The sequence below is a fragment of the Coregonus clupeaformis genome, unplaced genomic scaffold (assembly GCF_020615455.1).
Source record: "Coregonus clupeaformis isolate EN_2021a unplaced genomic scaffold, ASM2061545v1 scaf1321, whole genome shotgun sequence".
NCBI classification, from domain to species: Eukaryota; Metazoa; Chordata; class Actinopteri; order Salmoniformes; family Salmonidae; genus Coregonus; species Coregonus clupeaformis.
Window position 1 is genome coordinate 46,734 of NW_025534775.1, and position 17,314 is coordinate 64,047.

Genomic DNA, 17,314 nt, shown 5'->3' on the forward strand with positions numbered 1-17,314 from the left:
CAAATTGAGGAAAAACAATCCAGAAAATCACATTGTAGGATTTTGAATGAATTTATTTGCAAATTATGGTGGAAAATAAGTATTTGGTCACCTACAAACAAGCAAGATTTCTGGCTCTCACAGACCTGTAACTTCTTCTTTAAGAGGCTCCTCTGTCCTCCACTCGTTACCTGTATTAATGGCACCTGTTTGAACTTGTTATCAGTATAAAAGACACCTGCCCACAACCTCAAACAGTCACACTCCAAACTCCACTATGGCCAAGACCAAAGAGCTGTCAAAGGACACCAGAAACAAAATTGTAGACCTGCACCAGGCTGGGAAGACTGAATCTGCAATAGGTAAGCAGCTTGGTTTGAAGAAATCAACTGTGGGAGCAATTATTAGGAAATGGAAGACATACAAGACCACTGATAATCTCCCTCGATCTGGGGCTCCACGCAAGATCTCACCCCGTGGGGTCAAAATGATCACAAGAACGGTGAGCAAAAATCCCAGAACCACACGGGGGGACCTAGTGAATGACCTGCAGAGAGCTGGGACCAAAGTAACAAAGCCTACCATCAGTAACACACTACGCGCCAGGGACTCAAATCCTGCAGTGCCAGACGTGTCCCCTGCTTAAGCCAGTACATGTCCAGGCCCGTCTGAAGTTTGCTAGAGGGCATTTGGATGATCCAGAAGAGGATTGGGAGAATGTCATATGGTCAGATGAAACCAAAATAAAACTTTTTGGTAAAAACTCAACTCGTCGTGTTTGGAGGACAAAGAATGCTGAGTTGCATCCAAAGAACACCATACCTACTGTGAAGCATGGGGGGTGGAAACATCATGCTTTGGGGCTGTTTTTCTGCAAAGGGACCAGGACGACTGATCCGTGTAAAGGAAAGAATGAATGGGGCCATGTATCATGAGATTTTGAGTGAAAACCTCCTTCCATCAGCAAGGGCATTGAAGATGAAACGTGGCTGGGTCTTTCAGCATGACAATGATCCCAAACACACCGCCCGGGCAACGAAGGAGTGGCTTCGTAAGACGCATTTCAAGGTCTTGGAGTGGCCTAGCCAGTCTCCAGATCTCAACCCCATAGAAAATCTTTGGAGGGAGTTGAAAGTCCGTGTTGCCCAGCGACAGCCCCAAAACATCACTGCTCTAGAGGAGATCTGCATGGAGGAATGGGCCAAAATCAAATCAAATCAAATCAAATTTTATTGGTCACATGCGCTCGAATACAACAGGTGCAGACATTACAGTGAAATGCTTACTTACAGCCCTTAACCAACAGTGCATTTATTTTACACAAAAAAGTAAGAATAAAACAACAACAAAAAAGTGTTGAGAAAAAAGAGCAGAAGTAAAATAAAGTGACAGTAGGGAGGCTATATATACAGTAAAATAAAGTGACAGTAGGGAGGCTATATATACAGGGGGGTACCGTTGCAGATAGTCAATGTGCGGGGGCACCGGCTAGTTGAGGTAGTTGAGGTAATATGTACATGTGGGTAGAGTTAAAGTGACTATGCATAAATACTTAACAGAGTAGCAGCAGCGTAAAAAGGATGGGGTGGGGGGCAGTGCAAATAGTCCGGGTAGCCATGATTAGCTGTTCAGGAGTCTTATGGCTTGGGGGTAGAAGCTGTTGAGAAGTCTTTTGGACCTAGACTTGGCACTCCGGTACCGCTTTGGCCGTGCGGTAGCAGAGAGAACAGTCTATGACTAGGGTGGCTGGAGTCTTTGACAATTTTGAGGGCCTTCCTCTGACACCGCCTGGTATAGAGGTCCTGGATGGCAGGGAGCTTTGCCCCAGTGATGTACTGGGCCGTACGCACTACCCTCTGTAGTGCCTTGCGGTCAGAGGCCAAGCAGTTGCCATACCAGGCGGTGATGCAACCAGTCAGGATGCTCTCGATGGTGCAGCTGTAGAATTTTTTTGAGGATCTGAGGACCCATGCCAAATCTTTTTAGTCTCCTGAGGGGGAATAGGCTTTGTCGTGCCCTCTTCACGACTGTCTTGGTGTGTTTGGACCATGATAGTTCGTTGGTGATGTGGACACCAAGGAACTTGAAGCTCTCAACCTGTTCCACTACAGCCCCGTCGATGAGAATGGGGGCGTGCTCAGTCCTCTTTTTTTTCCTGTAGTCCACAATCATCTCCTTTGTCTTGGTCACGTTGAGGGAGAGGTTGTTGTCCTGGCACCACACGGCCAGATCTCTGACCTCCTCCCTATAGGCTGTCTCATCGTTGTCGGTGATCAGGCCTACCACTGTTGTGTCGTCGGCAAACTTAATGATGGTGTTGGAGTCGTGCCTGGCCATGCAGTCATGGGTGAACAGAGAGTACAGGAGGGGACTGAGCACGCACCCCTGAGGGGCCCCCGTGTTGAGGATCAGTGTGGCAGATGTGTTGTTACCTACCCTTACCACCTGGGGGCGGCCCGTCAGGAAGTCCAGGATCCAGTTGCAGAGGGAGGTGTTTAGTCCCAGGATCCTTAGCTTAGTGATGAGCTTAGAGGGCACTATGGTGTTGAATGCTGAGCTGTAGTCAATGAATAGCATTCTCACATAGGTGTTCCTCTTGTCCAGGTGGGAAAGGGCAGTGTGGAGTGCGATAGAGATTGCATCATCTGTGGATCTGTTGGGGCGGTATGCAAATTGGAGTGGGTCTAGGGTTTCTGGGATTATGCTGTTGATGTGAGCCATGACCAGTCTTTCAAAGCACTTCATGGCTACAGACGTCAGTGCTACGGGTCGGTAGTCATTTAGGCAGGTTATCTTAGAGTTCTTGGGCACGGGGACTATGGTGGTCTGCTTGAAACATGTTGGTATTACAGACTCAGTCAGGGACATGTTGAAAATGTCAGTGAAGACACTTGCCAGTTGGTCAGCACATGCTCGGAGTACACGTCCTGGTAATCCGTCTGGCCCTGCGGCCTTGTGAATGTTGACCTGCTTAAAAGTCTTACTCACATCGGCTACGGAGAGCGTGATCACATAGTCGTCCGGAACAGCTGGTGCTCTCGTGCATGCTTCAGTGTTGCTTGCCTCGAAGCCGAGCATAGAAGTGGTTTAGCTCGTCTGGTAGGCTTGTGTCACTGGGCAGCTCGCGGCTGTGCTTCCCTTTGTAGTCTGTAATAGTTTTCAAGCCCTGCCACATCCGACGAGCGTCAGAGCCAGTGTAGTATGATTCAATCTTAGACCTGTATTGACTCTTTGCCTGTTTGATGGTTCGTCGGAGGTCATAGCGGGATTTCTTATAAGCGTCCGGGTTAGAGTCCCGTTCCTTGAAAGCGGCAGCTCTACCCTTTTAGCTCAGTGCGGATGTTTCCTGTAATCCATGGCTTCTGGTTGGGGTATGTACGTACGGTCACTGTGGGGACGACATCATCGATGCACTTATTGATGAAGCCAGTGACTGATGTGGTGTACTCCTCAATGCTGTCTGAAGAATCCCGGAACATGTTCCAGTCTGTGCTAGCAAAACAGTCCTGTAGCTTAGCATCTGCGTCATCTGACCACTTTTTTATTAGCCGAATCACTGGTGCTTCCTGCTTCAGTTTTTGCTTATAAGCAGGAATCAGGAGGATAGAGTTATGGTCAGATTTGCCAAATGGAGGGCGAGGGAGAGCTTTGTATGCGTCTTTGTGTGTGGAGTAAAGGTGGTCTAGAGTTTTTTCCCCTCTGGTTGCACATTTAACATGCTGGTAGAAATGAGGTAGAACGGATTTAAGTTTCCCTGCATTAAAGTCCCCGGCTACTAGGAGCGCTGCATCTGGCAGCAACAGTGTGTGAAAACCTTGTGAAGACTTACAGAAAACGTTTGACCTGTGTCAATGCCAACAAAGGGTATATAACAAAGTATTGAGAAACTTTTGTTATTGACCAAATACTTATTTTCCATCATAATTTGCAAATAAATTCATTAATAATCCTACAATGTGATTTTCTGGAGAAAAAAAATCTCATTTTGTCTGTCATAGTTGACGTGTACCTATGATGAAAATTACAGGCCTCTCTCATCTTTTTAAGTGGGAGAACTTGCACAATTGGTGGCTGACTAAATACTTTTTTTCCCCACTGTATATAAGGTCCACAATTCAACCTATCTTGATTTGAAATTGATACTGGAATTTCCCAGAGTCCAACTCCGCTCAGCAGACAATGGCTGCCAGCATGCAGTAGGCAGCCGTTCCTTCAACGTCAGTCGGTTGACATTGACTTACCGTTTTAAGTTGCTTCTCTTAATAAAAGTAATACCTGAGAAGGTCACGAGCCCCATATATCTAGTTAAGGGCCCTAACAAAGTGTCACTTCCCACCTGCGTGGGATGAAAAGGCAAACCCTGATGAAAAATGGAATGGGCTGTTTAAGTAATCTTCGACCCATCCTCCCACATCAATACAACCTGAGGCCAAATTGAATTACATGTAAGTCTCCTCACCCTCACACATACACACAACACACACACACACACACACACACATACACACACACACACACACACACACACACACACAAACACACACACACACACACACACACACACACTGTAGGCCTCTCCATTCCTCTGAGACACATCTGCAACAAACACAATGATGAAGCTGTTTACGTTTGTTGGTTCCTTTGATCACAGGATAAATTACACATGCTCCAGACCCCCAGTCCCATTACACACACGTTATTAAGGTCTATGATTTTTTTCAGCGTTTCAATTTTGAGCGCCATTAGGTCCCACAGGTGGGTATCGGGACTGCTGCAATAATCTAAATTGGATTTCCTTTCCGCAAGGCTGCACGTTTCATCCCCTTCTCCGAGTCAGATCTCCCTGGCTGTCTGACTATCTATTAATCTTGCCCGCCCAGTTCATTTATTTTACCCTGGCCCCTGGAGAGGAGGCCCTGCCAGCCCTCCCTGGATGGATTCAACAAAGCAACATGGCAGAGCAGGTTGCTGCTGTTTACTTCCTGTCCCTGTTGAACATCTCCTGAGTCCATGAGTAAACAGGACAGTAGCTTAGTAATAGTCTCAGAATATAAACAAACCTTAAGGCTCACTCAAGCACAGTTGGATTTTTTACTTGTCAATGATTTGTCATGTGTCTAACATCATCTGTCATGTTTCTATCATTCTATGTCAGATTTGAGGGCTATGTGTCACGCCCTGGCTCTGGGGACTCTTAAATGTTGAGCCAGGGTGTGTAGTTTCGATGTTGTGTTTTCTATGTTTAGTTTCTAGATCGTTTAGATCTATGTTGGCCGGGGTGGTTCCCAATCAGAGGCAGCTGTAGCTCGTTGTCTCTGATTGGGGATCATACTTAGGCAGCCTTTTAACACCTGTTAGTTGTGGGATCTTGTTCCGTGTAAGGTATGTTGTTTGTATGCTACCTTGGACCTCACGTTTCGTTTGTTGTTTTGTCGTGTGTTTAGTCGTTAATAAATATGAATGCATATCACGCTGCGCCTTGGTCCTTCTTGTTCGTAAACGATCGTGACACTATGAAAATAAATCTTTAAACTGATATAAACATTCCCATAAACTATTGATCTGATGCCAATATCTAGTTAGGGGATTTACAGTTTTTTTCGATTGCTAAGCTAACAAGCATTGTTCAATACTGCGCATACATGTGCAAAACTCTAAATACAGTTATCACAACAACACTCTATGTGGCAACCTGTGGATCATTTGTCATTGCTTTGACACAAAATGCATTCAATGACACCATCTTTCAAATTACATAAATACTTGTCTCACAAAAACACATTTACCAACAAAACTCTATTTATCTACAGACCATTTTACAAATGTTAAGATACCCTTATCAAAACAGTTAAACTCAAGTTCAAAAGCTACTGAAAATGGAATTAGACTGCAATGTTTTACATTGCTACAGTAAAAGCAAAATAAAATAATAATAATAACTCTTAATTATTCACAGCTGATTTTCATTCTACATTACGTAACTGAAGACCTACCCAGGTGTTTTCTATTTTTATGTCATTACCATCTCTACAAAAGGGGATATCTTTGGAATATATTTTACATAAACATGGACCCAGCCAAAGATCGTGTAGTGGCTTACAGATGTGAAAGAGTTGCCGGGAGAGGCAGAGGATTACGTATCCGTGGTGGAAGACGACTGAGGGGAAGACCCAGAGTTGTAGTGTCAGATGAGATTAGGGCTACAATCATTGATCATGTTGTCAATCATGATCTATCAATGAGAGATGCTGGTCTCAGAGTGCAGCCAAATTTGCAATGCTCAACTGTGTCATCTGTTATAAGAACCTTCCACCAAACTAACAGGTAAGATATGCATTCTGCATGGGGATCTAACTGTACTGAATATTACTGTGGAGTAGTAAATCGACCAAAAGCTCTCCGAACCACTTGTATGTCATTTTATTTCTGTTTTAGGACCCAACGGTTACCAAATGGAGGGGGGAGAGGTAGGACCTTCTCTGCTCAGCAGGAAGCTGTAATTGTTGACATGGTCATTAGCAACAATGCCATAAAACTCAGAGAAATTCAAGAGAGAGTGTTGTCAGACAATAATACATTTCAAAATGTTGAAAGTGTAAGCACGGCAACCATTGCTAGAGTCTTGACAAAGCATCATATCAGCATGAAGCATGGCCAACACACCACATGTTTGTCTTTGTGGATGAAGCTGGTTTTAACATGGCCAAAACACACCGATGTGGAGGGAATGTGATTGGGAAAAGAGCAACAGTGAATGTCCCGGGCCAGAGGGGTGCCAACATCACAATGTGTGCCGCAATATCCTCTGAAGGATTGCTGTGGTCCTCTGTAGCTCAATTGGTAGAGCATGGCGCTTGTAATGCCAGGGTAGTGGGTTCGATCCCCGGGACCACCCATACGTAGAAATGTATGCACACATGACTGTAAGTCGCTTTGGATAAAAGCGTCTGCTTAATGGCATATTATACATAAACCACTAATTGAGCCATACAACACAGAGTGCCTCATTTCATTCAATCATGACCTCTATGGAAGGCTTTTGCCAGGTGAAGATAGAGGGCAAGTCAGAAGAATAATGGAAACCTGGGTGATTGTATGGGACAATGTGGCATTTCACCACTCCCATGCAGTCACATGTGGTTTGCAGCCCATCCCGGATGGTGTCACTTTTCCTCTCCTCCCCCCTTACTCGCCCTTCCTCAACCCCATAGAATAATTATTTTCCTCATGGAGGTGGAAAGTTTATGACCACCATCCACATGATCAAATGTCACTCTTGGATGCAATGAATGCAGGATGCCTGGATTTCTCTGCAGAAGATTGCCAGGGATGGATCAGGCATGCAAAGAGATTCTTTCCCAGGTGTATTGCGCGAGAGGCCAATCAGGTTGACTCTTCTTGACAAGATTACCCTACATGTTGAACTGAGTGGGTTATAAAACAGTTTCGGATGTTGCTTATCCTGTTAGCATTCTCTTTCTTCCTTGGAAGAACCAACCTCAGGAGTGGTTGAGATGCCATTGGTGGAGCCCCCCTTTGTGGGTGCTGGAGAAGGAAGGCTTATTTTGAGCTCCAGGCAGCATCCTTCCTATTGGTCCATGACAGCTAAGCACCATTAGAGACCGAGCACATGCCAATTGATCCTGCTAATCGTTTTATCCCACTCTGGTATATCTGTTTTGGAGGAATTTGGGCCAGCCATCAGAGTCAAATCATAAGTTTTGATTGAAATGGGTATAACTGCTAAATTATCTCTCTTCAGCAGGAACTGTCTTGTTATTTTTTAAAATCTTGTCATTCTCTTCATCTTCATTGGTATGGTATGCACTATGTAGCCTGTGTATGCATGTGACTTTGATGTTGTGAAGGTCATTGTGAATGCAGTTATTGACTATAGGATTTATTTACCACTATATGATTTATTTACTACGGTTTTCATCATGACAACCTTGTGCCATTTCACAGTGTGAGTGGAGAGGAGGTTAGATTTCTCCCCAAATCGTCCAATAAAGCAAGCAAAAATGGTTTCATTTGAAGAGTGTCAGGTGAGGTCATACTGTGTCTTCTCAACTTGATCAGTGTAACTTTTGAATAAAGAGGGGCAAGGTGTCTTTGACATGGCATTCTCTCTGAATGGTATGCAATAGTGACGGTGTGTGTGCTCAGTGTGTGTGTGATTCTGTGTGTTGGAGAGGTGATCATCACCACCAACTGTTAAAAAAACACGGCACTCTCCGCATGGCAATGGGGCAGCATAGCAACCGGTTGCTAGGGACTGGGGCTAAGGCGAGCCCCCCCGTGGAGCTGACTTGCGTCTCTGGCAAGCGAACCGTTAAAAGGAGGAATTCCCCTGTGACAGTGGGCTATCGCATGCCACTACCCTGTTGCCATGGTGACCCGCATGTGGAGGTTGATGGTACAGACGACGGGGACCATTAGCTTCAGTGGAAGAGGGTCCTGGAGGGGGGCAGGATGTGGGCGTCTGTCTCATTGAAGGGCGAGATGCCAACACACACAAGTGAGGGTGTGGTAATTGTGACACCCTTTCTAGGTACCACCCAGTCTCCATTGGCACGGCTGACTTCACACTGATAATGATTACTGTGCAAATGTCAGGACAGCAGCCAGGTGGATTTGGGTTTATTTTTGGATCAACACTGAGAATAGTGAATTATCTACAGGGCTGTCCTTTCTGAATGCTTGGTGTTTTCCCTCTACACACCGATGTAGTGTCTGTGTATATGAATCTATTAGACAGGTTCAAACCACTGATTGTTTGGTGGAACAGTACATTTACCATTGAAGTCTTGTCTAAGTTTTGACTACAGTCAGTGGTAGGAAGGTAAGAGGACAATTGTCATCACTATATCAGGACAGGAGGAGAGAAGTGGTGACCCTTTGCTGGCCTCCACTGGCATGAAGAGGAACAGGTGCCGAAAACCTCCACCAAATTCAACCTACTGTCTGTGAGTCAGTCAGGTACATGAAAATACTATTGTAAAAGCCTATCTGGACATCAAGCTCCACATCCAAATATGGGGTTCTATTTGAGAGGGAAAATCATGGATGGAGCTATTTTTTGATTGTGCATTGTGTAGGGAGATCATAAAACTAAAGAAAACAAAAAATAAACAACGATTACCTTACTGGGGAAGAATGTTGCTTTTGGCCGGCGAGCAGGTAATTGATTTAGTTGTGAACCAACTGCCTCTTAAGAGGAAGAAGGACTGCATGTGGCCTCTATCAACACAGCAGAGTGATGACCTGACCTGGCATAACAAAACAATAGGCCCTAAATTTAGCTCCACACCACACCTCTAAATATCTATCTACATATTATATCTCTGCCTGGATCGGTGCCTAGCACCGGGTGTCTTTACATAAGAACCTTCCCAGCTGGTAACCCAGTCTCCGTGGTACAATGCAACGTGCCTGGTGCTCCAAAGTATCTTCGGAATGTGCGCTGTTAAAAATAGGTGGTACTTGATGCAAAGCAGAACATTTCCAGCCTATAAAAAGCCTCCACAGAGAATATGTGAAAGATGCAGGCAATGGCAGATAGCCCTTCTAGCATGCTTTTCTCTATCATCAGAATGTGTGTGTGGGATATCTAAGAAGGGAGTGATTAATAGAGAGATGGATTAGTAGAGAGATGTGTGTGTGTGTGTGTGTGTGTGTGTGTGTGTGTGTGTGTGTGTGTGTGTGTGTGTGTGTGTGTGTGTGTGTGTGTGTGTGTGTGTGTGTGTGTGTGTGTATGTTTAACTATACTTGTGGGGACCAGAAGTCCCCACAAGAATAATAAACCTAGAAAAAGTTGAACAGCTGGGGACATTTTGTTGGTCCCCACAAGGTCAAATGCTATTTCTAGGGAGCTTAGGGTTAGGGTTAGAATTAGGTTTAGGGTTAGGGTTAGGGTTAGGGTTAGGAGCTAGGGTTAGGTTTAGGGTTAGGGTTAAGGTTTTTGGGTTAGGGTTAGGGTTAGGGTTAGGGTTAGGGTTAGGGTAAGGGCTAGGGCTAGTGTTAGGTTTGAGGTTAGGGGTAAGGCAAAATAGGATTTTGAATGGGACTGAATTGTATGTCCCCACAAGGTTAGCTGCACAAGACTGTGTGTGTGTGTGTGTGTGTGTGTGTGTGTGCGTGTGTGTGCGTGCGAGTATGATTGCTTTGCCTAAATGAGCCCATACTGTTTCATCACATTGTTCGCTGTAAATCAGGGGGAAATATTATGTTTTCATAACCTCAATATTGTAAAAACGATCCTAATATGGACTTTTGTGGGCAGGGAGTAAAAAAGGTGGACTTAGAATTGTCACTTAAGTTAAATGTGAGTGAATTAACTACTTTACAATAAAGTCTATAAAGTATTATAACAGTCTATAAAGTATTATGAACCCTTATTAACTATTTACAGACCCTTTATAAACTCTTTATAAAGGGTTCTTTAAAATAAGTGTTAACTATTATTTGTTATTTTTGTAACTCAAGAGGAATTAACAAATTGATGGATTATTGATGTATTTGAAATATTTTTTTTATACAATTAAAAGTTTTGTAATAATTTCTGTAGTATCATGTTATGAACCACAAAAGTTAGTTAAGTAACAACTCACTTTTGATGATGTATTCGCTGGTTAGGAATGTCAGTCTATGTGAAGTCCACTGAGGTTTAAGAACAGTCAGCACACTGAACAAAAGATGAGTAATAATACATAGTTTAACCTAACAGCTTTTCACTCTTTATTCAATATGTGTGATTTCTGCCAAATGTCTTAAATCAAATGAGCTTACAATATAACATTGAGCCATGCATTACCAATATTTAGTAAAATGTATGTTTCAAATAAGATCACAAAACTTAGGAAGGTATTGTGCGATGTACTGTATGGAGAACATTCTATTTCAAGGCTGTTACTAGCTGTTGTAAACTCTCAAAAGGCTTTATGTTACTTTGTTTGAGAAACAGACAATTGAGAAACTGCTTTTCTAAAGACAGTGAGGGATCCAGTCACTGGAAATGTGGATGTAACCTCATTGGCCTCTGTAGGCTTCTATAGCATGTTGCTGGGTCAGGGGTTTGAACAATGGAGCTAGGAATTCTTTAGGTTTGGTCAGGTATAAAAGAAAGGGTTAAACCAGGTAGGAATCAGTTCAGGAGCAGCAACCAGCAGCACAGCGAGCAAACATGTCCACCAGCATGAACATGGGCAGGGTAAGTTTAAAACCAAAATATATACTTTAATTTTCATAGATTATTATACAAAAGGGCTCTAGTGCTCTAGCACAACCAACTACAACATTAAAGTTGAAGTGTGACTGAATAGCATTGCACATTTCTCTAAAATGTTTGTTTCATAAAATTGTTTAATTAATAGAAATTATCCCTTTTTATTTTCAGATTGTCTTCTATGAGGACAGGAACTTCCAGGGTCGTTCCTATGAGTGCAGCAGCGACTGCGCTGACATGTCCTCCTACCTGAGCAGGTGCCACTCCTGTAGGGTTCAGAGTGGCTGCTTCATGGTCTACGACCGCAACAACTACATGGGAAACCAGTACTTCATGAGGAGGGGCGAGTACTCTGACTTCCAGAGTATGATGGGAATGACCGATATCCGGTCCTGCCGCATGATCCCCATGGTAGGCCATATGATATTTAGTCTGCTGTTAACAGCCCCACTAGAAGTAGCTGTGTGAAGTCCATTATCACACAAATCATATTGACTCTGTGAGCTTTTCAACAGTTTGGTGTATACAGTAATTCATTCAACATATTCTTATTTCCTCCTAACAGCACAGAGGATCCTACAGAATGAGGATCTACGAGAGAGATAACTTTGGAGGTCAGATGCACGAGATGATGGATGACTGTGACTCCATCATGGACCGCTACCGTATGTCCGACTGCCAGTCCTGCAACGTGATGGATGGCCACTGGCTGATGTACGAGCAGCCCCACTTCAGAGGCAGGATGATGTACATGAGGCCCGGAGAGTACAGGAACTTCAGGGATATGGGCATGAGTGGCATGAGGTTCATGAGCATGAGGCGTATCACTGATATGTGCTAGATATATTATGTTGACCAAATAAAAGTGATTGGTAATCCTTAACAATTGAGTGTGCTACATCATTTCAATATTTGGTGTTTTGTGTTTACATCTGTAGGTATGATGTAATATAGGCCTATTATATAATATAATTGACATTCGATAACTGATGTTAAGGGGGCATTCATCATCATCATTCAGACACTTCTATTTCCCAATAGTTGTTTTCATTTTTACCAGAAAGATATGCGTAACATTTAACTTGTATATATATCAGGGTATCCCAAACTGGGTGCACGTTTTGTTTTTTCCCCTAGCACTACACAGTTGATTCAAATAACAAACTCATTCATTATCAAGCTTTGATTATTTGAATCAGCTGTGTATTGTTGGGTTGGTTCCGAGTTTGGGAAACCCTGCCCTATATCATAAAGCCAATAAAATCCACTTATAGGCATTACGTAGTTACTGTCAAAAAGCATTTAAATGAATGTCCTTTAGATGATAAAGAGGGATTTTGATGTTAAAACTATTGCATTAGTCAACTTGTAGAGCTAACAAACTTAGCTAATCATACACGTTGCGCTACTCCACAAACACTACTCTACTACATTGGTCTCCAACATCGAGCAAGTGTACAATTAACGCTAATACATACTGGTACAATTTACTAAAGCTTTTCTCGCTGCATCATTAACTCCAATTACAAAGGTGCCAAGGTAATTGTCAATAAACAGAGTAAGAAAGTGTATGATAATTGCATATAAAAGTAAAGCCAATCATCAGTGAAAAATACAGTCAAATCAAGACAAAATAAATAAATACGTGTAAATTAAGAAACAAAAAACGAATATAGACTTCAGTTTGCCTATATTTGTGGTTGCACTCCACGTTTCATATTTTTTCTTTTCACATTTCATGAAGACTTTCAAAAGCTCTCATTGGCAATTTAATTATTTGTGTTCACATACAAACATAAGGACATGCTCCATTAGATGAAATCACCATGGTGCAACTGACTGTAATCTACTCATTGTTAGTCCAAAGCAGCCATATGCTGATGTTTAATGGCCTTGCCTCATTGGAAAACTGTGTACAGCTTTTGCTGCATCGATATCAGGCACACCATTGGCAAGCACTCACGTTTTAATGACTGACTCACCAACTGTTGTTCTCACTTCAAAAGGACTCCTTGGCAACCACTTCATTTATTCACCTGTTGCTATTTCAAACTGTAAAATGCCTCCGAGCAATTTCTCCCCATAATTTTCTAACATTAATTAACCTATTCAAACGCACATTGCCCCCGTGTAGCTCAGTTGGTAGAGCTTGGTGCTTGCAACACCAGGGTTGTGGGTTCTTTTCCCACGGGGGGCCAGTATGAAATAATGTATGCACTCACTAACTGTAAGTCGCTCTGGATAAGAGCGTCTGCTAAATGACTAAAATGTAAATAAGTCTTAAACATTGAAAACGTGTAAAATGGCAATTGTACGTCGTATACCAGCTACAGACTTACTTGTATACATCACTATTGTACCGCCAATGAAAATGCCATTCAGCATCATCACCACCTGAATCAATATGGATTGGATAAACCATCAGAAGTGAAATAATATTTTATTGACTTTATTTTGACCAATCAAACAGCATCAAGAGAGAACTCCATAAGTGGTGATATGAATGTGAAATAACATCAATTGCACAACAACCATCACGATTACATGACAATGTAAAATAGTATTTAGTGATTTGTAAGTTTAAATATATATATATTTTTTAACACTTATATTAGTGTATAGGCAATGTTGAATTCAGTCCACACAGTAATAAATAAAATGTCCTTGATAGCCATAAATGTACCCCTAGTGCAGCACTGCCCTCTAGTGGCTAATGTCCTCCTGACAAATGTTCAAAATGTATTAGACCCCTTCTCTTTTAATAAGCCTATTTTAACATACTGTATACACAAACAAGGAAGAATACATTACAATGCACTTTGTTCATTTAGCAGTCCTATGTTACATACAGACCAAAAAGCATGAGAAGCACTGTGCGTAGTATGCTGCTTGTGCTATACTAGACCTTTATTCAACAGCATTATCTGCTCTACAGCCTTCATACTGAGGCAACTCCTTTTTTTATTGAACACATCTCCAGCTTTGGTGAATATGCGCTCGCATGGCACAGATGAGGCGGGAACGCTGAGGTATTTCCGAGCCAGCTGGAACAGGTGCGGGTACACCTTGGAGTGCTTCTCCCAGTAGTGCATGGGATTCTCCACTCGGTTCAGGTACGGGTCACTGAGGTAGTGTTGTACCTCCACCGCTGCGTCCGCCGTGCTGCTCTGAACGCTCTGTGTCTCGCCCACTTTACTGTCAAACATTTCCCACAGACCCCCATTGTGGGACTTAGACAGAGATGTTGCCATGGAGATGGAAGCGGTTTCCATTGCCCAGGAGGTGGTGTGGGGTGATGTCGGGGAGGGCGTTGTCGACCCGGTGGTGGACGGCGGCAGAGTGTCATCCTTGTCCGGATTTATCCGGATTAATGAGGCGCACTCGGAGGTGAGGAGCTTCACCGCCTCCTGAGCGTAGCCTTGGTTCCCGAAGGCCAACATTTTGAAGCGCGGGTCTAGGAGAGCAGAGAGAGCTAAGATTGGCTCGGTCTCCACCATGCTGCAGCTCGTCTGAAGCTCCCTCTGTAGGTTAGACACCAGCTGTGTAGCCGTAGGGTGTATGATGGCACCGTGCTTCTTCTCAAGGGTTATCTTTAGCATCCGGACAAGAGGAATGACCTTGGAGGCCGAGACACGTTTCTCTGAGGCGAGCTCGGCTGTGGCCTGGTTGAAGGAACCCAGCACTCCGAGACACTGATGGATGACCTCGTAATCAGCAGATCCCAGAGGGATGATGTCCGTGTCCAGGGTGCTGAGAGCAGCCGCCACAGACTCCCTCTGGTCAAAGACACGTTCCAGCATAGAAAAGCTACTGTTCCACCTCGAGTCCACCTCCTGGATCAGCTTCTGCTCCGGCCTGCCTAGCTGGCCCTGCACCTCGGCTAACCTCATCTCTGCGTTCTGATTGGACTTGAAGAAAGCCACAATAGCCCGCGCTTGGGAGCGGATGTCCTGCAGCTCCAAAGTAGCCTCCATGGACCTCTTAATCACAAGGTTCAGGACATGTGCAAAAGAGGGTAACTGGAGGATTCCTAGTTTCTGAACCGTGGCTACCATGTTGTCACTGGTCTCTGTGACAAATGCAGCGACCCTGCTGTGGAGGCCCCAGCTCGCCACCAGTTGGTTTTTGGCCTCCTCAATGTGGATCACTTTGTGGTTTTCAGGCAGCTTAGAAATCCCAAGGAGGAAAGTGGATAACTGGGCATTTTCTGCTACCAAATGCCCTGTCACTGAAATGTAACTGTGCTTGTCTATAGATGTCCACATGTCCGAAGTCAGGCTGACAAAGTCAGAAATTACCATCTGAGACACAACATTATCATTGATGAATTCACACCGAGACCCCACCATTTTCTTCAGTGCTTGCTTGTTTGGAAGTTTGTAGCTTGGGTCAAGCTTTTGGACAAAAGCTGCGAATCCCTCTTCCTCGACTACTGAAAATGGCTGAGTGTCTTTAACCAACATGTTGACAAGGGCATCATCCAGGTCCTCTTGTCTGGTGGTCCTGACTGTGAAATAAAACAGTATAATCAATTCAAATTGAATTAGATATACAATTAAAGCTAATCTAAATAGAATAATTGATTTAAACTAGATGGACAACCATCTATTCCAAACGAAACATACCTTGGATGTGGTGTCCAGCAGCAGCACTGTTTGTAAATATTGAGTTTAGTCCTGCAGTACCAGAGAACGATGAGTGGACTCCAGCACTACTAATTATTGAGTTAGAGAATGTTGAGTGGACTCCAGATGTTGAGTTGCTTGTGCTTGAGTGGGCTCCAGATGTTGAGTTGCTGTACCAAGCCTCGCTTGGGTGCCTTGATCGTAGGTGCCTTAACATGGCTGAGGTGTTTTTGTTGAAGCTCAGCCGTTGTGAACAGAGGGAGCACTGGACCTTATTGGGTGTCACTAGAGTAAAATGGTCCCACACCAGTGAGAAGGCTCTCTTGAACTCAGTCATCGTCTGACCTGCAAAATAAAAAAATCTCACTTTATCAATCATCTTACCAAAGCAATGTAGTAAACAGATCGAAATGATTTTGGTTGCTGATGGGAAACAACTGTTACTTGGTGCAAATGATTAGGATTGTGTGAGCTAACTGTACTAGAAAAATGTGTGGTGGGCGTGATTTACAACACAAAGAAAAACCTAAGGAAATTGATTGGCTAGTTCTCTAGCTAGCTACATTTCTATGAATCTGAACAGCGGTTGAGTATAGCTAGCTAGTTAAATAAACCTCAAACAGGACAGAAAGTGAAATCAAAAGGGTCAGGATTGGAAGTCACATAACGTTACACACAGACCCTCAGCTGACATGATGGGGTTCACACGTTAATTTACAACTCAGTGGATTCACAACACGAAGCTAGGTCTGTACTAGCCATAGAGATCCATTCTAATGCCTAATTCCATGATGCAAATAACTAGCTAACGTTTGCTAGCTGTGTGGGGTATGTTGAGCAAGGCTAGGGTCTGCTGGACAAGGTAAATCTCGGACAAACAGCTAGATTAGTGACTGTGTTAGGCATCGTCATTCTATTTTAAGACAACAGCAGTGCATGGTTGCAAATATTAACTTACCTTCTTTGATTATTCGTGATCTAAAGTACACTATATAGTCATTGAAAGCTGTGTGCTTCTGACCGCGCAATTTGATGACGTTGGTCGCAGAATTAGGTCACTTCCGATTTTCGAAATGCTTGCCGCCAGTTGTGCTTGCCAGCTGTTTTGACCAGCTTGAGTAGAATGAGTGGGTGCGTTCGAGCGGATCCCTTATGTCAAGTCACCGCTTTTCAAAGTGGATAGCCTATATACAAATTAATGTGATATTTTAGTCTCTCTCTCTCTCTCTCAGTAATTGAACACACGTATGATTTCAGTTTGTGAGTGTATGATTTGGGGGTTGGAGCCATGTTTATTTCTACATTATAAAGAAAAACTTTATTTATCGACACTGCCATGTTGATCTGAGCCTTGCTGTTGGAAAACCACATTAGTGTCCAACTTTCGGCTGTCACAGATGCACCTCCCCAGACTTCACTCCTTGACTTTTGTCTACAATCGGTTGCGTTCGGTTGCTTTCGCCTTACTACTCAAATGCGCACAGTG

At 43.5% G+C, this 17,314-nt stretch overlaps 2 protein-coding genes across 2 annotated transcripts; one reads left to right on the forward strand and one right to left on the reverse strand.

Annotated features, from left to right (window-relative positions):
* The first annotated feature begins 11,104 nt into the window (after window positions 1-11,104).
* Window positions 11,105-12,086, forward strand: LOC121550527 (gamma-crystallin M3-like). The gene is made up of 3 exons (XM_041862815.1): window positions 11,105-11,188; window positions 11,375-11,614; window positions 11,769-12,086. Exons 1-3 carry the CDS (start codon window positions 11,162-11,164, stop codon window positions 12,042-12,044), a joined length of 543 nt encoding a protein of 180 aa, XP_041718749.1. The 5' UTR covers window positions 11,105-11,161; the 3' UTR covers window positions 12,045-12,086.
* A 1,541-nt stretch (window positions 12,087-13,627) lies between these two features.
* LOC121550388 (zinc finger BED domain-containing protein 4) lies at window positions 13,628-16,857 on the reverse strand. Its single transcript, XM_041862617.1, has 3 exons — window positions 16,787-16,857; window positions 15,829-16,173; window positions 13,628-15,710 (listed from the first exon to the last, which is right to left on the reverse strand). Exons 2-3 carry the CDS (start codon window positions 16,163-16,165, stop codon window positions 14,098-14,100), a joined length of 1,950 nt encoding a protein of 649 aa, XP_041718551.1. The 5' UTR covers window positions 16,166-16,173; window positions 16,787-16,857; the 3' UTR covers window positions 13,628-14,097.
* Window positions 16,858-17,314: the final 457 nt, after the last annotated feature.

Excerpts from the sequence above, each read along its gene's own strand:
- LOC121550527 (XM_041862815.1), top strand. The coding sequence starts at position 11,162 with ATGTCCACCAGCATGAACATGGGCAGG. Across the intron at positions 11,189-11,374 it reads CCAGCATGAACATGGGCAGG|ATTGTCTTCTATGAGGACAG; the intron begins GTAAGTTTAAAA and ends TTTTATTTTCAG. Across the intron at positions 11,615-11,768 it reads CCTGCCGCATGATCCCCATG|CACAGAGGATCCTACAGAAT; the intron begins GTAGGCCATATG and ends TCCTCCTAACAG.
- LOC121550388 (XM_041862617.1), bottom strand. The coding sequence starts at position 16,165 with ATGACTGAGTTCAAGAGAGCCTTCTCACTGGTGTGGGACCATTTTACT. Across the intron at positions 15,711-15,828 it reads TGCTGGACACCACATCCAAG|TCAGGACCACCAGACAAGAG; the intron begins GTATGTTTCGTT and ends TTTATTTCACAG.